The sequence below is a fragment of the Vigna radiata genome, unplaced genomic scaffold, assembly GCF_000741045.1.
Source record: "Vigna radiata var. radiata cultivar VC1973A unplaced genomic scaffold, Vradiata_ver6 scaffold_161, whole genome shotgun sequence".
Lineage (NCBI taxonomy): Eukaryota > Viridiplantae > Streptophyta > Magnoliopsida > Fabales > Fabaceae > Vigna > Vigna radiata.
In genome coordinates, this window is record NW_014542362.1 from 679,123 (window position 1) to 704,750 (window position 25,628).

Sequence of the window (25,628 nt, forward strand, 5' to 3'; positions counted from 1 at the left end):
AATAATCATAAGTGTATGATAATGATAAATCACAATAATTTTATGTTAAATTCACAAGTGGACTATTGATGACAAATTACAGCTCAGTAATTTATGGGAATTTGCTATTAACACAAAAAATATTGCATAGAGGAAGAGTAAAGGAAAAAAAGAAACAACCACTTTAAATAACATTGATTTTTCTTCCCTTAAAACTACAAGAAAGAAAACATGTCACTTATGCAAAGTCATGTTCATATAGCTTGTCATTTTAAATTTTCTTTCATTGAATCAAATTAAAAGCAAGTTTCTTAACAATGATGTAACATATAATCACAAATTACATTTTTCGAATATGAAACAACTTATGCAAATTGCTTCTAATGGTGGTAAAAGGATTAAAAGGCCAATTATGTTGAGTTAAAATAACTTTTAACCGATTTTATCTAATTTTTTGCATAAAAAGGTTTTACAACAAAAGTGCATCTCTTTCTTTCAGAAAGCGGAAATGGCTATGGTGAAGAATGTCTTTCTACAAGGGCTAAAAAGTGCCCATTGAACATTACAACAGGAATTATTGACATTTGAAGTACAATTTATTTCTATAATTTGGTTTACAAAATAACTGTTTTTTCTTTTTTTCAGGTTTACCTACACTATGTCTTCAGTATTATTGTGAATTTACAGAGTGAGCATGATATTAAGCCCCCAATAAAAATAGAAAAAAAAAAAGTTAAGTTAGAAAAAGTATTTGTTGAGATGGCCCATTCAATCATATGACCACATTGCAATAGTGTTGGTAAACGGTTAAACTCCGGTCAAACACCATGAAATCTGATGGAAATCAAAGTCCATAATTCAATTTTCTTGTGGAACAATGATTTGCATAATTTTAAATAATATTATGTAAACAGATAAAAGAATGCAAGGAAGCATCCTCTTAGAAAGATGAAGTCAACAAAATGAAGCAATTCACTAGATTACAAGGAAACACCATGCAAATCGTCTGCAGTAACAGAAAGCACACGCATANAATAAAAGGATCACAAAGCCCTATGGTGATTTTCTAGAGACCAACAACATGCTCTATTGCAACATCCTAAATGTAAACTATCACGACAGAGGCTAGCCTTCTCGTATGCACACCAATTCCTAGCCAATACCTGCTTCACTTCATTGCAAAATGTAACTTTGTAAGGTAAAAGGTAAAACCCTATATCATTTGCTTAGACGGTAGACAACCTACCTATGCCTCTTCACCACCAGCAGCTCGGACAGAATCCACCTTTTGTTCTTCTGTTAAAAAAGAACAATATTTAATTAACTAGGGGAACCGTAGATACTAGTGTTGGGTTGGCAGGATCACAGAACAACGAAAGGAAAATAGCTATGAAATAAAAATGAGAACGAATGGCCAAGTCTAAAAGAACAGAAAAATAAGTATATTTGTCAGTAAATCAACATCAAATATGATAACCAATAGAAGGAATACATTACTGTAAACAAAGATTGAAAAACAAAACAAAAAGACTGGGGAAAACATCACCTTACGAAAAATTTAAGTTGCCTCTAGGTTGCAAGAATTTGGTGGATTAAGATCACATGGAAGATGAAGTTTAAACATTTGTCAAAGCTTTTCAATGAAGTCAACATTTTTTAAATTTGTTGCTTCAACAAAGCAATTTAACAGTAATATCTTGATCAGATTTCCCAAATCGTCCCTAGTTTATTTTCAACTTAGAGTGTTACACTGCGAGGTACAGGCTTTTCTTCTATACTCTGGAGTTCTAATAAACACATGATTATTCAATTATTTGCAAAGGAAAGTATTGACTTTTTTCAGAACAAATCAATTCCAATTATGTACAAGTTATTACCATCTCATTCTTTCAATCTTGTTTGGAGACACAACAAAGTAAGAATCGATATTTACTCAGCTGAACAATGTAGTGCATTGATAATAACAGGCATAGAGGTCCACCAGAAACTTGTGTAGTAAATTTCTCTCCAAATAAGCATAGCATCACATAAAAGAAAGTCACAACGGCCACAAACGAATAACCATATCAACCATTAATCACAACAGTATCTACTATACCTGAAATGGACTTTCTATATCAAATAAAAAAAATAAAATTGGACAAGTTACACTATCACTGTATAGTTCAAGAAATTAGTGAACCCAATAATACCCCTCCCTCTTTTTACATTACTTTGTCCTTCCTTAATCTATGTAACTACATAAAAAATAGGATATCTATATTAATGGTCAGGGTATGTGGTGTTACAAGTCATAAAAAAACAGAGGTTTCCAAAGGGTAAAAAAAAGGAGGGGTGTCGGGTGAGATTTTGTTAAACCTCGGAGAATGTGTAATTTACACTAAGAAAAATCATCTATGTAATTTACATTTCAGACAAAGTCTAGCTAACAAAGTGATAGAGAATATTGATTTCCATTAATCATTACCTCCATCTTCAGGGATGTCAGAAGTCCACAAGGTGAGGTTGTCCCTCAGAAGCTGCATAATTAGGGTGCTGTCTTTGTAAGACTCCTCACTCAGAGTATCCAACTCAGAGATTGCTTCATCAAATGCCTGCTTTGCAAGGTGACAAGCCCTGAAATATAAGGGTACAGAGTTAAACTTGTTAAACAGGCCAACTTAGACACAGATAGTATATTAACAAGGAGGTGAGCCAATAAACAATTATAGTTTCAGGACAATAAAATATAAAAACAATACCTTTCAGGAGAGTTCAAAATTTCATAATAAAAGACAGAGAAGTTCAAAGCCAGACCCAGTCGGATAGGATGCGTAGGAGGTAACTCAGCCTCTGCAGTAGTGGAAGCTGTCTGAAATAATTAAGAATTGTTCAGATCAACATGAAAGGCCGAAATATACTTTGGTAAGTTAGAAGCCAAATTCATATCAGTGATGCCAACATCTAAATAAATGTTATAGAGCCACACTAGTAAAGCTGATAAAAAGTCACAAGACAGAAACCTGGAATGATGAAATCATGCCTATAAAATAAACACTAACATACTGTATCCATACTCCCTCGCTCCCTCGGTTAATTTTTCCCTCATTACCGTGTATACTACAACCTTGATGATAAGGAACCACTAGAATCACTATTTCAATATTCACATGGCCAATGTCTATGGCAAACAAACCATCAACATAAGCATACATATTAACATTAGTGTCGACAGTATTCCAATCATATGATTTATATTACAATAATAGATGGTTGACTAGACAATTACCTTGAGGGATTTTTTTTTAAAAAGTCAATGACTCGTTGACTTCATCAGATTAGCACAAGGAAAAACCAATAAGCAAGACTTGCAAGTTAACAATAAAGGAAGGCAAAAACATATCGTTTCTCCTCTCCGCCCTTGGTTACTGGACACATGCTAAGAAGCAAGGCAACCCAACAGCATACATCATGAATCACCAGGCATCAAAGATCAAGACATTTTAAAATTTTAACCACAATAGATGCAAGAGGTCGAAAATACAAGCATACCTGATACGCTTTCATGGAATGATCAGCAGCCTCTTTTCTCTCTTCACCGGACTTGAACTCCGCGAGATACCGGTAATAGTCACCCTTCCTGCAGCCAACAACAGAGACATGAACACACATGAAACTCTAAATCCACAGTGAGAGACAAAAAAGACAACTCAGCACTCACATTTTGTAGAAAAAGACACTAGGTTCACCAGTAGTGCTAGAGGGGATAAGGTGCTCATCAATAACAGTCATGATATCACTGCAGATATTGGACAACTCAGACTCCACCTTCTGCCTATACTCCTTTATCCGCTTCACACTCACATCGTTCCCTTTCGCCTCTTCCTTCTGCTCAATCGACGAAAGAATCCTCCACGAAGCCCTACGAGCACCCACCACGTTCTTGTACCCCACCGACAAAAGGTTCCGCTCCTCAACCGTCAGTTCCACGTTTAGCTTCGCTACATTCTTCATTGCATCCACCATTTCTACCACACCAAACACTCTAAATCTCAGAATTCGTCTCCACGAAATTCAAATTCAAAACAAATTCAAATTAAACCAGAAAAAGTGATTTCCAAATTAAACATCTAGGTCAGCACAGTGGTGACTCTCAAATCTCAACGCAGAAAGATCGGTAGAAAAAAAAAACCGACAGCGTGGAAGCATTTAAGAGAATGGATTACTATAGAGTACCTTCATAGCGTTCGGCTTGTTCGGCGAGCTTGGCAACGTAGACGAAGTTATCGCGTTCCTTGGTGGAGGCCATGGAGGATCTGCAACTTTCTCTCTCCTCTCACTTTCTCTCTCTAGAAAATTTGTGTGTGTTGTGTTGTGAGTGTTTGCAAGTTGATGAGCGCAGGGTTTAGTTGTGGAGAGACAGGGCACGACGGCACGGGTTGGTCATGGGCGATGACGATTCCGCACGCGTATCAAGGAGAGTGTTTGTCACGCGTTTGTGTTGATGGAAAGAGTGGGGAGGCTGTGATGGTGACGGGAGAGGTAGGCGCGTGGGATTGGGAGGGAGGCAAATTGATTGGCGTTTGGTGGGCATTGAAATTTCAAATTCACTTTTTTTGTCTTTTTGAAAATGAGGGGTTGTTGTTCACACGGAAACATTAAAAATTAATACTATATTACTGTGTATGATGGAATTCTTCATTTTGGTCCACTTCATCCTTCTTCACCCTTGGATATAATCTAATATAATCTAACGCTCAGGATGAGTTGATGTATTAATTTCAACTGTACAGTCGGTTACATAATGGTACCTCTATCATATATTTGAATGAACTAATATGATATTGATTAAAAAAAAATGATTTTTCAACTAAACGCAAAATAAATTGATTCAATCATTGACGAGTTGGTTTGTGTTTTGTCTAAAATAAATCGAAAATATATACAAAGTGCACAAATAGTAGATATCATAGATTCGTGAAGAGAGACAGAAACAAATAAGATATGAATTCAATATATAAAAGATTGATAGTATTTTTTATTTAAAATTATAACACAACAAATTAATGAGTTTAAAATTTTAAGATAATGAATTAATGAATTTTTTATTTTTTTATTTTTTTATTTTTATCTAATTTATATTGACTTAAATTTTCAATCGAATTATCCTTTTAATTTTCAAAACAGTTTTAAAATTAATTACACATCTAATTAATATTTAATGAAGATGATAAAGTGACTCTAAAATGTTAATTTAATTATGTTAACAAAATATTATCGTAAAATGTTGATAAAGTAAATTTTTTTCTATCTTTTCTTGAAGGCTCTCATTTTTTTTTATTCCTCAAGTCATTTCTTACATACATTCTCAAATCCATTAAAATTAACACAGAGATCATTCTCTTTTTATATTCTCAAATACTAAATTTGTAGAAGTGAATACGGCTTTAGTATAAATATCACAAAATTGCTGAAATAAAGATATAAAACGGGATAAATAGTGCAAACTTCAACAATACTATTTTTATCAAATAGCAAAAATTCAATTAATAAAAAGTAATTTTAATATTAACTTGTAACATTTTTATAATCAATATTATTTGCACAATTTCAAGTATTGTTTAAAAAATCACAAAAAAAATCAATTGAATGATTAATTAGTGTATTCAATTTAGTAATAAACCAATCAATTTAATATACTAATTAAATTTGAAGTGATTTAAAATATTTTTAATAAATTGATTTATAATAATGACAAACCCATATCATATGAGATTATTTTAATTTTTTTTTTACCAATAAAAGTTGAATTTCCAAAATTACTGAGATTACTTTTGGGCTTGACAAGAAGACAATACCAGTTTTATAATGATTTAAATTAACATTATTTTTTCTGAATTAAATGAAGACAGCATTCATAATCTTATTCTATCTTATAGCAACAGGGATCACCATAAAACTAGCTGTGTCATCTGATTTCAAGCTTTGGAAGTTAACAGTGTTTACATATTCTCAAATGTGGATTAAGAATATTATTTATCTTTTCTATATCATCGCTATTAATTTTATGAGGATTAATGTCATCTCAAAATTTCTAAGCAAAACGAAGTATTTTTAAAATAAAAAGAATAGAAAGACAGATTAAAATAAATTAAAATGGTAACCAGAAGCATGCAGTTATCAAATTTAACACCAGGGCATGCATATCTAAATTAAAGTGTAGATGAAACAAATTTAGGGATTAGTTTTGGTTTAAAATAAATGGTTAGATATGCTTTTTATTTTTCAAAATTTTAATGTAAAATTACAATTTATTTATGTTTCACGTTTCATAAATATATATTATATATTGATTCTTAACTTAAAATAATGGATATAACCATTTGAATATAGAGATGTCAATTTTTTTTACCTGTTAAACTGTATTTCAAAATTTTATTTGAGTTAGATTTCAAATAATGTAAACACTTCCTCATGTGTCATCGTAAAATGTCATTTAACAGATAAAAAATTAATACAATTGGATTATAAGAATTATATGTATCTATTTTTAAATTTTAAAAATCAAACTGTATCGAAATTTGAAATATTACAATTTCAATTTTGCATCCATATTTGAGGATTAAAAACATATTTAGCAAAAAAAAAAATAAAGAAAATGAATAAAAACACATAAAAATTTCAAGTATTTCTAACTCAAATATCAATTTATAAATTAATAATCTACTTTGTGCATTTTTAACCACGTGCATGAAATTTTAAGTGAATCGAGAATGAAGGATGCAATATTTAAAAAAAAATGAAATGTGAGAATTGTAGGTAAGTTGTCCAATTAGAAAGAAATCTATAAAATATCAATGAATGAATAATATAAATTTAATGTAAATGGTGCATATAAGAGATTCAAAGTTAGGTTAATAGCAAAAAGTATACATTACAGTAGAACATTTGCTCCACCAAATTTAGCAAGAATATAGTATTGTTATTTTTAAAGGTAAATTTTAATTAATTCTTGCAACGATTTGACGTAAAAAATGTTTTCTATAACAGAGGTATTAAAAAGATGTGAGATTTCAAACACACGTAACAAGAAGGTATACAAGTTGAAATACTTATTATATGGACTACAATAATCATCACAAGTATGGTTTGATAGATTCGTCAAGTCAATGCTTACTTTTAGATATCAATAGATCAACCAAGATCATACCTTATTTCTAAAGAATAAGAAAGAAAATATTACAATTCTTATAATCTATGTGAATGTTATGATGGTTATGGAGATGATCTATATAACACAAAATGTTAAAAGAATTCTTGGTAAAAGAATTCAAGATGAAGGATATTAGTCTTTTGAAGTTCTTTTTTTGGAATTGAGCTCTCAAGATTAAATTATCTATTTTCTACCTGTATGAAAATATGCATTATATTTAATTAAAGAAACTGGGATAAGAGCATGCAAAACAACAAATACTCCAATTAAAGGACATTGAAGTTGTGTTTTGAAAAGGATTAAACTCTAATTAAGAAGCAAAAATATTAGAGACTTGAAGGAAGAATGATGTATTTCCTACACACCGTACAAGATTTACGCTTCTAGTATCATTAGTCAGTTCATGTACAATCTAGATGAAAAACACACAAATTTCGTTATACGAAGTATAAAAGTTATTTCTAAAGAAGGAGTTGTGTTCAAGAAGAATTTTAATAACAAAATGTGATTGTTTATAATGATACAAATTAGAAAAGAGCTTTTAATGAATTTTAAATTTGTTGGAGATAATCTTGCACATGAAAAAAATAATTATAGATAGGTTGAAAGATGTTGCCTTTGTTGACAAACAAATTCTATTCTTCAAAGAATTATCATTGGAAAGAATAAATTAAATAATATGAATGATAGGAAAGAAAGAATGATAAATTTGTAAAGTTAGAGAATCTTATGGATGATAGGAGAAAAAAAAGATCAATCTAATACCATATTGGTACTAGAAAGGTTAAAAGTGTGTTTGTTTTTAAAGATAAAATTGAGAGAATGAACTTTAGAGAAAAGACATGTGAAAATAAAGTTGTTTGGATTAAGAGAAAAATAATAAGAAATGAAGAGATTTGAGAAAAAATCTTATAAAAGTTTGTGAATGATGTGATAAGTTTAATAGATTAAAAAAATATTTTAATTATTAAGATTAGAAGATTATCATTTCACTGTTAATGATAGAATAAGTTAAAATAAAATATAATAAATGTAAATTATGTTAAAATGAAATGTGAGTTATTATTTAAAATAAAAAAATTAAAATGATAAAATTATATTGAAATAAAATGAGATTGGTAGAAATTAAATTCAAATAAATTAAGGGTGAGTGATTAATTTAAATAAAAGTATTATTATTATGAAATATGAGTTATTATTTAAAAATGAGAAAATTAAGATGAAAAAATTATATTAAATTAAAATGGATTTTGTATAAATTAAGTTGAAATAAAATGTTGGTGATTATTTTAAATAAAAAATTTAATTATTTAGTTGGTTCTCCTCTCTTTGATGAAGAAGTTTCAAGTGTGATAATGTGGCAGAATATAACAAATGTGTTAAAGCTTTTAATTTTGGTGTGGAAATGGAGCTATTTACTTGTCAAGTTGTTCTTTTTAACGGAGAAGATGATGTTTGTCCTAATGAATGGTGTCGACTCTTTCTTCTTCCTCGTATACGAATCACAACAAAACTATACACCTATGACTTCTTCCTTCCTAACCATAGAATTAATGACATGCTGATACTTAGACAAGGTTCCAACTAACACCGAGAGGCCAGACAACAAGAACATTAAACATCTACTAATAACAAAAAAATTAGAAATAAAAAAGAGTTAGTTGCTATCCAAATTTGAAAGCATTTTCAAGGATGAAATGGACAAAAATATTAAACATTGTGCTTTATATTATTAATTTATTGTCATTTTCCGCATAGAAACTAGTCTCTAATTGAAAGTGATTCTCAAAATTATCAAGCACCATATAAAAATACCACAGATTGTTGTCACTTCGGCTGAGTCATTTGATCAAACAACACAGCCTCAAACAACGTACTAGAAACTTGAGACTGTAAAGAAAGACTGGCTGTTAGTTTCTGTCAAGTTCACTATTATTGTTTTAAATAAGGTATCACATAATCTGATAGGATGATGAGAGTGTATGTTAGGAGAAGGAAGAGTAAGTGAAGCGTTAGTCGTTATTAGTTGGCCTAACTATCAGACAGTTAGGAAGGAGGAGACTTATTTTTGTATAAATAGATGTGTGTAAGAGAAGAATGCACTTTTGGACTGTTAATAGTTTCTAAAACAGGATTGGTTATCCTTGTTGGGGAAGGTTAAGCTTCCTTTGTACCTTCTATTCTTGTATTCTTTCTTGGAGATCAATAAAACCAGAGGTTATACATAACTTCTGCATTGCTTTACGAGAGATTGTTTGGGTGAGAGATAAGGTTTCTTTAGCATAAACCTATCAATTTGGTTCGACCTGTCAGATCCAAATTGGGCGAGAAGCGAAGCGAGGATGGAGAACGATACCGATGCAAGACTGGAGGCCATTGAGATCACGATGGAGGGAATGAAGGCTGAATCAGCGGCTGTACGATGAGACCTGCAGCAAATTATGAGGGTCTTGGAAACGCGTGTTGATCCACCGAAGGGGAGTTCAGATGACAGTTCTGTGAACGACAACAGACATTGAGTCGTGGGGGAGAATGAGAATGGAGGAACTGGAAATAGAGGGGTGGAACAAAAGCCTTGGCGGAAAAGGGTGGAATTGCCAACCTTCGACGGAGAGGAACCTCTTAGTTGGCTCAATAGGGCGGAAAGATTCTTTGACATTCAGAAGGTGATGAGCGATGAGGACAAAATGGAAATCGCGTACGTGAGTATGAAGGGAAGTGCGGCGTATTGGTTTACGTTCTGGAAAGATAAGGCAAGAAATTGCTCGTGGGACGGTTTGAAGGCGGCGATGATCAACCATTTCGGTGGGGGATTTAGAGGGACAGTGTTCGAAAGGTTGGCGTCGTTGCGACAGGAGGGCACGGTAGAAGAATTTGTTTGCAACTTTGAGGTATTGACGGGACAGACGAGGGGTATACCTGAGGAGCAAGTACTCAGTTATTTCCTCGCAGGATTGCGAGAGGACGTGAAGGGTCAGGTGAGAATCCAGAACCCGCAGAATTTGATGGAGGCGATGCGTGTCGCTCGGGATGTGGAGGATGCGATGGTGAGAGCGCAAGGGAGTTTCGTGAGTGGGTTCAAGATAAACCCAGTAGGAGTACGATCGTTGGGCAGCGTGATACACACAGAGCCGAGTCGACAACCAACGAACCAGAGTGGGAGAACAGAGAACACGGGGTATGCGGAACCGAGTCGACTTCCGACTAACCAGTATGGAAGAACGAAAAGTGTGGGTTCAGTGAGAGGGGATGGAGTCACTACGAACACAAATGCGTGCGCGGGCAATGCGACTGGGGGCGATAATCGGGGGAAGATGGTAAGAAATCTGCCATACCCAGAATTTCTCAAAAGAAAAGAAGAAGGTCATTGTTTCCCCTACGGGGGTCCGTTTGCTCTTGGCCACTGCTGCACCGAGAGAAGCCTGCGCATGCTGCTGCTAGCGGAAGACGAGGAGGGAGACATTGGAGAAGAAGTAGTAGACTGAGAGAAGAAGCCCATGGAATTGTTAGTCTGCTCTGCCGAAGGGTTAACATTGCCCAGAACTCTGAAGCTGACAGGGAAGATCGGAGAACGACACGTGGTCGTACTCATAAATAATGGCGCAAACCACAACTACATCAATCGGAGGATGATGGAGGAGTTGAAACTTCCCATAATCGACACGCCACCGTATCCGGTGAGTCTAGGTGATGGGCATCGGAGGATGAACCAAGGGCGTTGCGAGAAGGTTAGAATCAGTTTTGAAGAAGCTACCTTGGAGGAAGAATTTTATGCGTTCGATTTGGGCGAGGTCGACGCCATATTAGGTGTTGCATGGCTAGGCAAGTTGGGAGAAGTATTGATTAATTGGGGAGAGATGACCATGGTGTATTACCTAGAGGGTAAAAGGATTCAGATAAGTGGTCACCAAGCTGTATCCCGACAACTGGTTGAGCCAAAATTAGCAAATGTTGAGTCATGGGCAATTATGGGGGAATGGGACCAAGTGGAGAAGCAAGTGGAAGATGAGTGGCAAGCTGAGTTGACGGAGGAACAGAGAGCAGAGCTACAAGTGGGGTTGCAGGCGCACTACCACGTCTTCCAAGAAAAACAAGGATTACTTCCACTTAGGGACATGTAACACCGCATTCCACTCAAAGATGCTACAATGTTATATACTGGCCAGCTATATACAACAACTCGTGTTTCTTCCTTTGTTCTCACATACTATGGTCTCTGCCTAATAAATGGAAATTACACAATCAAGCTTCACTTTGCAGAGATTATTTTCATCAATGAAAGGTCCCTTAATAGTCTCAGAAAGAGGGTATTTGGCGTCTATATCCAGGGGAATTTAGTGCTGGAAGACTTTGATATCCAAGGAGAAGCGGGTGGTACTGGCAAGCCAATTGTAAAGACATTCAATGCTACTGTCACGCAACCTAGTTCTTCTTCTGGGGCTAGTTTTTATGAGGTAGATAGGATGGTTAGGAGGCAAAGATCCAGTGTACCAAGAGCTTAGGGGTATCAATTTGCAGACAGGATTATTTACACTAAGACAAATCAAAGCAGCAACCAGAAACTTTATGATGCAACAAACAAAACTAGCGAAGGTGGCTTTGGCTGTGTTTACAAAGATCTACTGTCAGATGGTACAATGATAGCAACAAAGCAGCTGTTTTCAAAATTCAAACAAGGAATTACCAATAGAGTCGTAGGCGGAAGGGCCAACTTTTTGGCCAGTAAAGATACTAGAAAGGAGGCAGATGCAACAACGAGAAGATATAGTAGATCAAGGCCTGGTCGAATGACAAGAGGAGGGAGAGACGACGCTACCTAGGAAGATAGTTGGTTATCCAGGATCAATACCTGAGTTCAACCTTGGGGACAAGGTTGTTGAAGAAGGGGGGTAATGATAGGATGATGAGAGTGTATGTTAGGAGAAGGAAGAGTAAGTGAAGCATTAGTCGTTATTAGTTGGCCTAACTATCAGACAGTTAGGAAGGGGGGGACTTATTTCTGTATAAATAGATGTGTGTAAGAGAAGAATGCACTTTTGGACTGTTAATAGTTTCTAAAACATGATTGGTTATCCTTGTTGGAGAAGGTTAAGCTTCCTTTGTACCTTCTATTCTTGTATTCTTTGTTGGAGATCAATAAAACCAGAGGTTATACATAACTTCTGCATTGCTTTACGANAGATCAATAAAACCAGAGGTTATACATAACTTCTGCATTGCTTTACGAGAGATTGTTTGGGTGAGAGATAAGGTTTCTTTAGCATAAACCTATCATAATCCGACTTGTTTAGATCAGTTCAAGTTAAAAATATCACATCCAACTTCTACTCATCCATTCCCTCTTAGACCAAAATACTTTTTTGATATAAAGCCAAGATTTTAACTTATTAACTATGCACATTTTTTAACCAAAAGTGTTATTTCTATAAAAATCACTTCTCTCTCATTCGTTCCCTCTTCCAACCAAAAAAATGTTTTAATATAAAACCGAGATTTTAAGTTGAAATTCAAATCCGACACAATTAAAACACCCGAAGATAAGTGCAAGACATACAGCTTAAAAGCCGTACAGCCTAGCTTAATCATGTCAATGAAAAGTGTAAGTTGTAACATGTAACAAGGACAATTAGTGAAGATCATTTTCCAATAAGTAGAAGGATAATGATATTTTAATAACTCTTTTTTAACAACTTTTTGACAACAGGACACGTGTCCCTATTTTATTGGTCTGTTTGAATTTATTCTAAAAAAATATTTGAAACGGACCAATCACAAACTGTCATGTATGCATTGTCAAAAAGTTATAAAAAAAAAGAATTGTTAAAAAGACTTTTTCGTAAGTAGAAACTCAAATTTTCAAATGTGTAATAATAACCCTTGCTACACAAACCATGTTTTCATTGGTATGGTAATGTATTTTTCTATTAAGTTGCATGATAATCCTGTTACAACTACTGTATCTTTATATGAAATATGCGTAAAACAATTGTAATTATATTGATGACTAACTACTATAGTAAGAATTTTTTTCTAGCTAGTATTGTGAAGTTAGACGTGTCCCAGGAAAGCTGAGATTACGTACAGCAGTCACAAGCTAGCAGACAATACTGATGATGCTTCTTGCTGTTTTAAGCTGTCAGCCACATGAGCAATTACTCCTACACCAGCATTGTGAAACCATTCGTTTTTCACCTGAAATCAGACAACCACTCGTGTTACAAATTTTGTATCAATGAAACCATCATCATCCGACATATTAAACGGATGCAGTACATGAATGTTGTTATGAGCAAAGAAAGGCCAGAAAGCCGAGTGAAAGCTGACATCAACTTTTTTCCATCCCAACAGCTGCAATCCCCGAATCATCTCCTCTGTTAAAAAGATTGGTGGCTTTAGAGGAATATCAATAACTGAAGATAATTGATATATCTTCAGTTATTTTGGGAAAAAAATTATCACCTTCTACAATTTCATGATATTCTACAGTACTCTGTGTATTGGGAGCATTTTGTGCGGCCTCCTTTGCTTGCACTGCTTTTGGAGAAAATTTAGGGCCATCAGAAGGAACTGGGGGACAATATTCCACATCAACTACGTGCTTGTATCCATCTAAAGATTGACGAGGAGGCTGCCAATGCAAAAGATATGTTAGTACCGCAGAAAGATATTCACATTTTTTCACAATACAGGCGGTTTTCATATATTAAACAATTACTCCTTCCACTTTCAGAATAGGACCCGCACTAAAATATTAATGTTACAGCATTTTTTCCTTTACTCAACATCTATAGTTTCGTTTCCACATTTGCAACACAGAACCTAACACTAGAATAGGATGCCAGAATTAACATCACCTGCAACATTTTAGCTGCAGTATATTGATCCATTTAATTTTATTTTATTCATTTCAGAGGTATTAACTAACACAGATCACTAAGAGCCTGTGCTACATCCCCATTTTTGCTTTCATGATTTCATACTTTGTTGACAGGCCGTGACTCAATTGGAATTCCTAATTAAGAAATTATCAAGGGACAGTATAAATTAAACCAACAATTATCTGAGTTAATACACTGAAAATATATAACCACCCGGATAATTGAAAGTGTGAAGAACTGAATATCTCAATCAATAGTCAAACAAGGCACGTTCTTCAAGTGAAGTTCAGTAGTACACAAATATTTTTTAAAGAATTAGAAAATTAAAAAAAAAAGAGTCAATTTTGATGGGATACTTAACTGTTGGAGTCAAATTTTGTATATTTATATATTTTTCCACAATTGGCCAGTTAAACTTCGCCGTGGTAACCTCTACTTCACTTTTAAACCATTTTTCTGTTGAAATCTAATACGTTGTTATTATTATTATTAAGTTTTGTTGTTGTCGTTATTATTGATAGGAGAGGAGAAAGGAAATTTGATGCTCTAACAGTTCTAGTTCATCAAGTACTCAAATAATATAAATCCCTTTTATACCTCTATAGTTCTATTATTTTCATTACTTATTTATTTCGACATAAACAATTTTATCTTATTAGCTTAGCAATTGTAGAATTGAAATTACAAATTACATTTAAGTCATAAATCTAAGAGTTGAGACAGGAAAACAGATTATAGATGCCAGACAAACACGTTTAGGATGTTAAGTATAATTCTAAGCATCCAACAAGATTCTAATTTAGTCGTAATCAAAGTATAAATTATTAATCTTTAAACTTGCATATGTCAAGAGATCAATAACCAACAAAATAAGGCAACCCAAAAGGATAAATCATCAATATTCACCTTACTGAGCTCAGTTTCCCTCCTTATAGAGGAAGTACGCCACCCTACCATATCTATATAAAGTTGAAGAAATTATAAAAATGGGAAGAAATGAACCATGAATTATTGATATGCCTAGAAGGTAGTAAAACAGGAAAAACATACTGAGAGGATACGATCATATGAAACATTAGCATAAATGATGCGACATCTAAATGTTCCAAGTGCAGACCTACATAAATATAAAATTTAGTATTAGATTACTTAATTGAAAAAGCGGAATATAAAGTAGCACAAATAGATTCCTTTACTTACAGAAACTTTCCATCATCACAATCAGAAGCCATTCTCAATAGAAGAGGTGGTTTGTCAGGTTTACCATCAGTAAGGAACAACTGACTACCTGTTTGACCAACAAAAAAAGGAGCTATTGGAGCAGCTAGCTTTTCTAGGATTGGGACACCCAACAGAAATGGGAGCTGAAAAATATGCAGAGTAAACAGTCAAACTCTTATGGCCTGAAAATTTTCAGTACAAATTGAGAAATACCACGTGCATTGACAAGACATATATAAACAAGGCCGGAAGGATGGTTTAGATATTCAATTCCTTCATAGTTTCATCCATTTGACTTAAAATCCCAGTTTATAAGCATCTTTTTCTAATAATTTTTTCATGATTGTAATATGAGTTTCTCAAGTAAAATTGAAATTTTAGTGGGGCCTGTTCATGGAGAATGCAAATCTTATTCTAGTACTTTCTCCATCAGAACTTCTATTAGAAGAAAAGTTATGCATTCCACTCTTTCTATTTAAACATTTCTTCATAGGTTGCATCCCTTTATAAAAATAAAAATAAAATCTCAAAATACAAATACGGGCATGCATAATTGAAGGTATGATCTACCAGAAACTATTTCATTAAAGAGAATAATTAAAAGAATTCTTAGCCAAGAGATAATAGAAGGGATGGCAAAGAAATTTATTTGATGGATAAAAACGTGAGTTGAATAATTTACAAAACAATGTAGTTGGTGTTGTCTTGAGTATTGATGCTTGATGATAAAAACTGATAGATAAAATAATGAAAATAAACGTAATGATAAAGAGGTGCATATAATGAAAACAAAAAAAAAAAGAGTAATTTTTGTAATATACTTGTTAATAAGAAAATTATAGGGCATCCATAATGAAAATCCATCCAATAAATCAGGAGAATAGAAAATGGTACTTCAGAAAAAAAGGTGGCCGAATTTAATCCTACCTTCAAACTGCAAGAGACAATACAGAATATTCAAACAAAAACTAAAATATTCTTGAGCATTTTAAAGAGAGTAGGTCCCCGCCAAAACACTATTTGTTAACTTGTATGGTTGAGTTCGACTAATATTGAAATTCTTAAACAATCAAAATATTCATTTTAACAATTGTTGAGGACCTATCAACCATCCACATATGTTTCCAATTATGCAACTTTCACCTTCAGAGCGCTCACTCTTTATTGCTAAAGGTGTGTGTTGCAGATAGCACATCAACTGGAAATATTTATGTATATAAGTGGAAGGAAACTCAAACTCATGAGCTAACTTTTAGGGTTGAATTAGGTCCAACCCCAAATTGGCAAATTCTAAGAGAAAGCCACTCGCTATTGTCCACTCACCGTGTTCTGTCACAAATTGCATCTTACTATGTGTTTGCCATCCAAAGAGACTACATTTTCTCCCCTACCCACAAAGCAATGCAGGTAAAAGCTGGGGTTTTTCCTTATAAGGGTATCATTAAATTTGCATCTTAGTGCGATTCATTTTGCTTTAGTGACTACATTTACAATTGATGCATCAATCTCAGTTGCAAAGAAGGGATTTGATAGGGTATGGAGAGTTTATGAAAGGAAGAAAAAAGGGAATAAAGAGGGGGAGAGGTGTTAGGCAGTTATAACTGTATTAATAGTGGGGCAGGAAATAAAGCTCCTATAAGAGAGCTGATGTATGGGAATTATATTTCACTTTTTGGATTAGTTATACTGTAAAGACAAGATCACGTTTATCCTATGGAGAGAGAATTTGGCTCTCTTGGAGGTTGTTGGCTGAGCATTTCATTATACTGAATAACAGAATTATACAGTATATTCTTCTTTTCTTAGCTGTGAGTGTGCGTTAAGTGCAAATTAAATAGGTTTCCAATCCAGAAACCTATCAGGATTCTAATAAATCTCCCATTAGTTGAACTTTTTCTTTTGCTTATCTGTGTACCCTACCATGGTTGTTCTGTACTTGGTTTCAATTCAGCAACATGGAATAATAGCTTTGATGGTAGAAAGATGAAAGGTGTACAACCGTGCCTTTTCCCATACAAATTTGGACTTAGTTTGCCCCAAATGTACCTTGGCCTCATGGGAATCTCAATGAATCATTCTTGACCCCATAATAGTTCTAAAGATTCGGCTTCCTTCATATTGCCCTGGCCCTGTCAGTTTGTCCCACACAATCTAACCTCAACTTCTCTCCAAATTTGGCCTAAGGTGATTAAGCCCTAGCTTTTGTCTCAATCACAATCTGATTCCAATCTCTCTTTATGAGTTTCCACAGTGGTCTTTATTGGTGAAGCCCATAACAATGAAAGAAAAGAAAGACATTTGTTCGCATTAAGCCTAAAGCTTATAAGCTTTAGCTTGAGGAAGAGTGTTAGAATATTTGAAAATATCCAATTATATCATATCATATCTTACATTATTTCGAAAGATAAACTTCCTCATTTCCTCATTATCTTATAGTTAACATACTTCCTGATTTGTTCACCAAATTAGCTAGGATTGTGATTAGTATAAATAAGGGTAGTACTTAAAGTTTTATGAACATATCAAACACATCAATACAATGTAATATGAATATCTTGGTTAATACTTAATATCAATTTAGTGTTTCGTTGTCTTTTATCTTTCTTCCTCTCTCTCACTAAACTCATAACTTGAACAAAGGGATCAACAAGACAATTTCAAGTTTCAAAAAATTTAACACCAGTCTTCAGGTTTCAAATAGAGGATAATATATACCAAAAAAGAGAACACATCACAAAAAAAATATATTGTCCTGAACAAACCTGCTTCTTTCCTCTTACACCAAGATGAGGAGTTGCTAAAGTTATAAAATTGATAGGCTCCAACCCAGCTATTAAGCCTCCTTTGGAAAAGTTTGTTTCCTGGAGATATTCTGTCATGTTGTTTGCCAGATCACCTGGTTGATCTCTACTGTAGGTATCAGGTGAATAAAGAACAGCAATTGCATATCTAGCAAACAAGCCTCCCAAAGAATGGGATAGAAAGGAGATTCTTTTAAGGCTCCTTGTCTTTTTAACAACTTGCAATACCTGTTTTCATGATAGGCAATAATCATTCAACGATGAAACAATTCAAGAGAAAATAAAGGTATCAGAACTTAAATGGAGCCTTCGAACTTCAATAAATTTTTGTAGCTCGGAACTCACTTCATCAGCTAACCGCTTTCCAGCTCCATCAATCCCAGTAAATGTCTTAGTGTAAGTATTTGATGAACTGACTGCAAACAACAAATAATTGATAAGAACTGTTCATAAACAGATGTACACACACACGCGTGTGTAAGTATATGTACTATTATAATCAGACAAATAGTTTCAAATCCATGGATGAGACAATCATCCAATACCTAAGAAAATCTTCACAACATACAAAAAATTCATTATTATCGTAAAAAGCTTAAGCTTACTTCTTTTCAAATTATAGAACTGGTCTTTTTTTCCAGCATTAGCTAGACAAAGTGTGAAAAGAACAATCTAGTAGTGTGAGTTCAATTTGCAAGTTTACTCAAACTTGTATAGTATATCATTTTTTAGTTGGCATCCTTATCTAAGTTGCCTCCAACATAGATCATTAACAATTTTCACAATTGTTCTGATGTTTTGATCAATTTCATTTTTGTGCATGGCACATAGACTGTCAATCGTATTCAAATGAAAATGAGATATTAGAGCAATTTCTTAATCAAACATTCCAAAAGTAACATTGAATTTAAAGAGGCTAAGAACACTATGGTTCAATGATCAAACGTTACATAATAAGAGAGAGAAAAAGCTCTTTTAAAGTAAACTTGTATGTAAAATACACAAATAAGGGTGTATCCACCATTGATTTACTTTCAACTGCATGACAATCTTAACACACTAAACTAATTTCAATAACTTTATCCCATTAATTTTTTTAAAGGGATACACCGTTGTACACTTAACAAATAAGCCGACTTATAGGAGTAGAGGAGCACTATGCAATATAACATAGAGAACCAAAGTTAAAAGATGCACAAACCGTAAATTAAATAGTTTTTTCCAAGACGCCTTTTTAACTCTGCTTCTGCATAAGTCCAGTCCGCTGTGCTGTATCAATAAATAAACATGAGTACAACTTTGTAAAAGACCAAGTAATTGAGCAACATTCAAAAGAACAGCATAAAGTCTTCGGCTCAACTTCTGCACTGAAACCTGTCAATGGGATTAGTTAAATTAAATCCCTGGTTTATTTATTCCTTACTGTTCGCCTAAAACTTTTCAGAAAAACTCTGTTTCTGATATTATTCATTGAGGAACAATTGTTTTTAAATAGAATACAAAAGCTTAATAACTGAAAATCCTGATCTATGATGGGTATATTCTATCCCTACAATTCACGATCAATTATCTCTTACGATCAATTCAAGGTATAAGGAAATATTAACTGCAGCATAAATGGTGGGATTCTAACATTCTTCCTCAAGTTGGTAAGTGGATGTCATCCATTTCTAACTTGCCAACAGTAGACATCACTTAGCCCTTTTGTCAATATATCTGCAAATTGATTTCCAGAGCATACAAATGGTGTGCATTATCCAATTTTTCCTTTACGAAGTGACTATCAACATCAATATGCTTAGCTCTATCATGTTGCACTAGATTATTATACACAATATTTATTATTGAATTGTTATCAAAATACAGACTCATAGGCTTCTTCCAATCACTCTTGAGGTCTTTTAGAATTATCTTTAACAATAGTATTTACAAAATCCCTAAGGCCATGACTCTAAACTCTGCCTCTGCACTTTATCTCACCACAACATTGTGTTTCTTGCTCCTCCAAGTGACTAAATTTTCTCCCGAAAAAGCGCAATATGCAGAAGTATATTTTTTGTAGTCTATAGAACCAGCATAGTCAACATTTGTGTAGGCTTCTAAGATCAACTCCATCCCCTTTTTGTAATAGAATTCCTTTCCCAGGAGTTATTTTCAAGTATTGTAGAATGCAATAAACAACTCTGAGACGAGTATCCTTTGGATTATGCATAAACGGACTAACAACCCTGCAAAATAGGCAATGTTAGGCTATTGTTGGGTGAATAATTAGGTACCAACAAGGTAGTCTTGGTCAAGGTCTTTACCTCCCTTGTCCACCTCTTATGCAATTGATTCCTTACAATGATGTCAGCTGGGCTAGTTGTGTGAATAATCATTGTTTATTTTTTGGTTGATCTATATTTCTTTGTCATGCTTTTATTACTTAGAAGAGTATGAAATAATCTTAGGTTTCTAAACCTTCTACTGAGTTTGAATATTAGACTATATCTTCTACTCATTATAAGATTGTTTAGCTTCAAAAATTATTGGGAGAACGTGGTTTAGCTCAACACAAGGGCACTCCTCTTCATGTTGACAATACTAGAATTATCCAATTTCTTGTCATTCTCGAGTTTATGGATGTAGAGCACACTAAGGGTGATTGTCAATATATTTGTACAATAAGATTGATTGTCAATATATTGTGAAAGCTATGATACTCACCTCATTCGTCTTTCTCATGTCTACACCATTCTCTATATCGTTGATGGCTTTACTAAGAAGACCTTGTTTTGGTGAATTCCTGATTTATTACTTCCTTGTTGATTCCCCTATAATCTCTCTATAATATTTACTTGAACATATTTGTCTAGATTTGAATAGTTGACTTACTTGCTATTTTTTATTCATTAATTGAAAATTTTAATTAGCTATAAATTAGTCATGTATTAGGCAAAGTTTCCTTGTATAGTTATGTTGGATGTCTCACATCAACTAGCAATAAGGTTAGTTTAGAGTATATAAGTGGGTGCAAACCTCACCTTATAAGCTAGTTTTGTGAGATTGGGTTAGGCTTAAAGTCCACTTCTTAACATGGTATCATAATCATGGGTTAGAGCTTATCCTAACGAGATTTGTGTTTGTTGAACATATCATTCCACCCACTATCGGGCCGCTATCAGACCACCCATTAAGGCTTAAAGTTCACTTCTTAACATGGTATCATAGTCATAGGTTAGAACCTATCCTAGCGAGATTTGTGTTTGTTGAGCATATCATTCCACCCGCTATCGGGCCACTATCAGACCACCCATTAATGTCTAGTCCCATGCACTAAATGTATATACCTTGACGTGAGGGGATGTGTTAAAAGTCCCACATTAACTAGTGAAAGTTTTATGGGATTGTATTAGGCTTAAAGTTCACTTCTTAACATGGTATCATAGTCATGGGTTAGAGTCTATCCTAACGAGATTTGTGTTTGTTGAGCATATCATTCCACCCGCTATCGGACCGCATCAGACCACCCATTAATGTCTAGAAGTCCCATATTGACTAGTGATAGTTTTGTGGGGTTGAGTTAGGCTTAAAGTTCACTTCTTAATAAATTACATAGTGAAAAAAGCTAAATTGTGAAATTATAAATTGACATCCACAAGCTAAATTGAGAGTATAAATTTAATCAGATTTATTTAATTGACATGCAAACTGGACAAGTACCTATTAATCATAAACAGGATGAAAACAATGATCCTTTCCTACTATACTTTGGAATAGTAATTTATTGTAAGAGCACTGAGTACATTAACTTCACTTTTCACCCATAGTTCAAGACAAGCTTCGGTCATATTTTAACACAAATATTTTGAGCAACAAGGTTTTATACTCACGATATAATTTATAAATATACCATATACCTAGCCAAGATACCATGGACAAGAACAAGGAGATGATCAGGGTCGTTCTTCAAATTCCCTATGCTAGAAATAGAATTTCCATGAGTGACGGTACTCATAGCATGAGCACTAAGGCCCTGGTGTCTCTGTCCAATATTTGTACCTGCAAAAGTTCATCTACCAGCCTTAATAAAAATTAAACTGTATTTGCACCAATATTATCATTGTTGTTAGAATATTAGGGTTATTGGTCTTTGTGTTTATAGCTTACACTAGTACTAGTACTTGTCCCCTAATCATTAGTAATAAGAGTACTAGGTTGCAGTCCTTTATCACATCTATACTTCTATCAAACTTATATTCATCCAGTAAACAAATATGCACACAGCCATCTTTCTCCCTTTTCTATCCTTCCTAGATAAACCCAACAAACAACAACACCTAGAAAAGTACAAAGGAAATTGACAAAGAGTGAAAAACAAAGGATGGAGAACACAAGCCAAGGAAATAATTGTAAAAAATGAGGTTTTCACCACTAATGGACCTTGAGACAGCATATGTAAGAATCTTGTTGAGGAAAAGTTCATGATGCCCTATAGTTTTAATGGATAACAAACAAAACAATGTGATTAAGAATGGTATGTTCTTTTCGTGTTCTCTCTATAAGTATACAAGACTAAAAATTGGCAAATGTCTGATTCAAAGATATGGAATTCACTATAGTTGAAGAGACAAAAAGCATCCAGGTCAAACTCCAATGCAAAATTATTGAGAATCATGTCTGACACATAAGGACAAAAGGCAGCAGATAAAGTTGTCTGGAAAGTTCTACATACTCAGATCTCTTGTCAGCTCAACATTTAAATCGTTAAGTGTACACAACTTTTAAATTTTATAGAACTTAAGTAAGCCCACTAATGAAAAAAATTTGATGGTATTGGTGTTAGTCATTCAGCATTGGTGTCTACACCTATTCGGAAGGAAACTACAGTTTTAACGGACCATTATCACGAATGAAAGAAAGGGAATTGTTACGGGGGCATTTTTCAGCATGCACAAAAATTTCAGCAATCAAAGAATGCAGATTTTGTAGTGGAACAACCTATCCAGAAGCACAACACGCGTCAAGCTGCGTCTCCAGCAGGTCTACTCGAGCTTTAGCTATACCAGACCAACGGCTTTTACGGATGATGTGGGGATTGATTTTATCACAAAGACAACCTAGTAGTGTGGTTACTTCAAGTTATTGAAAGACCCCTTTTCATCTCAAAGGGTGGCTTAGTTGTTAGCTGAGGAGGTTGTTCATTTCATGGAGATCCAACATTTATAAGCAAGTTCTGATCTGAATTCTTTTTGCCTAAATGGAGGGTAGTGCTATCCAAATGATCTAAACACATCACCCTAAAACAGATGGGCAAACTGAAGAACCAAATAAGGTGTTAAGAGTCTTATGCTATTTTCCTAATGAGTAGCATAAGCAATGGGAAGATTCGTTGCATTGGTTGTGTACTGGTACAATATGAACTTTCAGAGTGCTGCTAGTTGCATTTAATTTGAAATGGTCTACGGCAGAAAATCGCCCACACAATCTACCTAGGGAATGCTGGGTTGAATGGATAATGAACTTCAAGACAAAGAGATTAGGTCCTTCAGCAGCTTAAACTTCCTATGGTTGAAATTATCAAGACTAAGTAAATGCCACTGTTGCATTTTCCAAGCATAGTGCACCATTATGTGGTACATTTTGATAACATTAATAAATGTAACGCCCAAACACAAGTATCTCAATTCAGCGGTGGTACCAACGGAAATAGTATAGGATAGTGTTTATCAGTAAGCTCCACGCCAGTGGGGTTTAGAGATTTGATACGAACATAGAGTTGATTGCATACCCCTAGTTGAGCAGGGTTTTACGGTTAAATAGGTTTTTTTATCAATAAGCATACGGAACTCAAGGAGCATTAATGGTCTCACCACCAAGATTTTCACATGCATGTTTTTGGTTTCAGTGAAAAATCTCTACTCTGGTATTAGTATGGGTATACTTTCCGTGGTTCCTTCTGTCAGAGTTTTATAGGATAAACAAAGAAAGATTCTAAGAGAACTTCAACCCAAATCATCAAGACAATGAATGGGTTTCTGTGTATTTCTTTTGTAAGTCTCAATTGATACTTAAATTTCTAACCGTCAGTAGAACCAGATAAACAACAAAAACATTCAATGCAATGCAAGACTACCAACAAGCCGGCTGTCAAGTACTAAAATATAAAATCAGCAGAAAAAGAATTGGTCTTCTAGTCACTTGACAGTTTCCCATTGATCACTGGTAGAAAAGAGACCAAGCAATCAAGGAAGATGGACCATCTCTCGGGCCAGAACCAGGCCCACCCCACCCTCTAGCCCAGTTTTACAAACCTGGGTCATTGTCTGACTACCTTAATTTTACAATTCTTTCTTTTTTTCGAGGAAGTGGAAAGGTGGACCCCATTCTTCTCGTAAAGTCCAATTTTATTTTAAGTTCATGTAATTTTTAAAACTCTCTAATTCTTATTTAATGATAGGGTTTCATAAAAATTAAATTTTTATAACTTTTATTTAAATTTAAACTTTTTATAACATAAAAATATAATTAAATATTTTTTATTCTTAATCCATGGTGTCTTGAAACAAAGATAAAAGTAAGATGATACACCTTTTACATTTATTTAACAAACATAGTAAACTTTTATATTCTTTTGAAAAATAAAATAAAATAAAAATAAAAAAATAGTATGCATCAATTTTTTATTTTTTTAAGGGAATTATAGATATTTATAAAATCTAGATCTTAAATTTAAAGCTTCACCTGGAGAATAAAAGATACTCTAATATGATAACGAAAAATTGAGAATGACGGAGGCTGAATGTATAATTGGCCTATGAGACGAAACAAACGCTCTTAATTGTTGGAACAGTAAGTAAAACGCCACGAAATGGATGTTAGAAAATAAAATTTGGGGATTGGGATTGAGAAGTGAATGAAAATTACCAGAAGAGAGAGAAAAAGAAGAATTGGAAGCCGAGGAGGAAGAAGAACAGGAAGAAGCTAAGGGAGCTTGTTGCGAAGGGGATTTGTTGTTGCGATTGCAAATTCTTGGGGAGTAAGCACAGCGAGCGTGAATCATGGAAGGCGTTGCCATGTGTATAATTTTTAGAGAGAGAAGGTAAATGAAATCCTAATTTGAAGGCACAAGTGTCGTGTTGTTATTCCTTCTCCACCAAATCAGAACGCTACCCATATCACGATTTTCTCTGTATCTGAAGGTTCTGTTCTGTTTGGTGATGAATTGGTGAATTAGTGAGGGATGAAAACGACAAAAGAAGGGCATAAACGACACGCAATGCAACCCAAGGCAATGGACGCAGACAGCGCAGCGTCATCATCATACAAAGTTTTGGCGGCCTCTATTTTTTCTTCACCAACTAAATATATTTATAAAACAAAAACTTATACTAAATTACCTTATGATATTAATACAATGCTTTTAATTTATTTTTTATCAGAAAATATGTTACTATACTTTTTATAAAAGTAAACATTTTACAAGTAAATTATTCTCATCAACTCAGGAACATATAATAAAATACATATTGACGTTTTATAAGAGGATGCCTATTAACAGAATAATCTAAAGAGGAA

General features: G+C 33.9%; 2 protein-coding genes across 5 annotated transcripts; both read right to left on the minus strand.

Annotated features, from left to right (window-relative positions):
• Positions 1-814: 814 nt before the first annotated feature.
• LOC106779812 (14-3-3-like protein C) lies at positions 815-4,444 on the minus strand. Of its 3 annotated transcripts, none has more exons than XM_022776698.1 (7): positions 4,195-4,444; positions 3,680-3,986; positions 3,511-3,598; positions 2,721-2,830; positions 2,447-2,595; positions 1,226-1,275; positions 815-1,145 (listed from the first exon to the last, which is right to left on the minus strand). In XM_022776698.1, the coding sequence occupies exons 1-6, from the start codon at positions 4,265-4,267 to the stop codon at positions 1,226-1,228; spliced, it is 777 nt and encodes a 258-aa protein (XP_022632419.1). In that variant the 5' UTR covers positions 4,268-4,444; the 3' UTR covers positions 815-1,145. The 3 variants fall into 3 exon arrangements, with proteins under 3 accessions (XP_022632419.1, XP_014523499.1, XP_014523498.1); XM_014668013.2 differs by having other exon boundaries at positions 815-1,142; positions 4,195-4,443; XM_014668012.2 differs by having other exon boundaries at positions 815-1,150; positions 4,195-4,438.
• An 8,592-nt stretch (positions 4,445-13,036) lies between these two features.
• On the minus strand, positions 13,037-25,373 carry LOC106779819 (putative lipase YOR059C). 2 transcript variants are annotated; one of them, XM_022776703.1, is made up of 11 exons: positions 23,052-24,472; positions 21,971-22,112; positions 19,273-19,340; positions 18,417-18,487; positions 18,033-18,299; positions 15,250-15,413; positions 15,111-15,166; positions 14,956-15,008; positions 13,631-13,799; positions 13,445-13,542; positions 13,037-13,363 (listed from the first exon to the last, which is right to left on the minus strand). In XM_022776703.1, the coding sequence occupies exons 2-11, from the start codon at positions 22,066-22,068 to the stop codon at positions 13,259-13,261; spliced, it is 1,149 nt and encodes a 382-aa protein (XP_022632424.1). In that variant the 5' UTR covers positions 22,069-22,112; positions 23,052-24,472; the 3' UTR covers positions 13,037-13,258. The 2 variants fall into 2 exon arrangements, with proteins under 2 accessions (XP_022632424.1, XP_014523508.1); XM_014668022.2 differs by lacking the exon at positions 23,052-24,472 and adding an exon at positions 24,978-25,373 and having other exon boundaries at positions 13,039-13,363.
• Positions 25,374-25,628: the final 255 nt, after the last annotated feature.

Bases quoted from the DNA above. Each gene is read 5' to 3' on its own strand.
- LOC106779812 (XM_022776698.1), bottom strand. From the start codon at position 4,267: ATGGCCTCCACCAAGGAACGCGATAACTTCGTCTACGTTGCCAAGCTC. The intron at 3,987-4,194 runs GTACTCTATAGT...TTGGTGTGGTAG, and splicing joins ACAAGCCGAACGCTATGAAG to AAATGGTGGATGCAATGAAG. The intron at 2,831-3,510 runs GTATGCTTGTAT...TAATTATTTCAG, and splicing joins ATTCCATGAAAGCGTATCAG to ACAGCTTCCACTACTGCAGA.
- LOC106779819 (XM_014668022.2), bottom strand. From the start codon at position 25,128: ATGGCAACGCCTTCCATGATTCACGCTCGCTGTGCTTACTCCCCAAGA. The intron at 13,800-14,955 runs GTGAATATTGAT...TTGCATTGGCAG, and splicing joins GGGAAACTGAGCTCAGTAAG to CCTCCTCGTCAATCTTTAGA. The intron at 13,543-13,630 runs GTGATAATTTTT...TCTTTTTAACAG, and splicing joins ATATCATGAAATTGTAGAAG to AGGAGATGATTCGGGGATTG.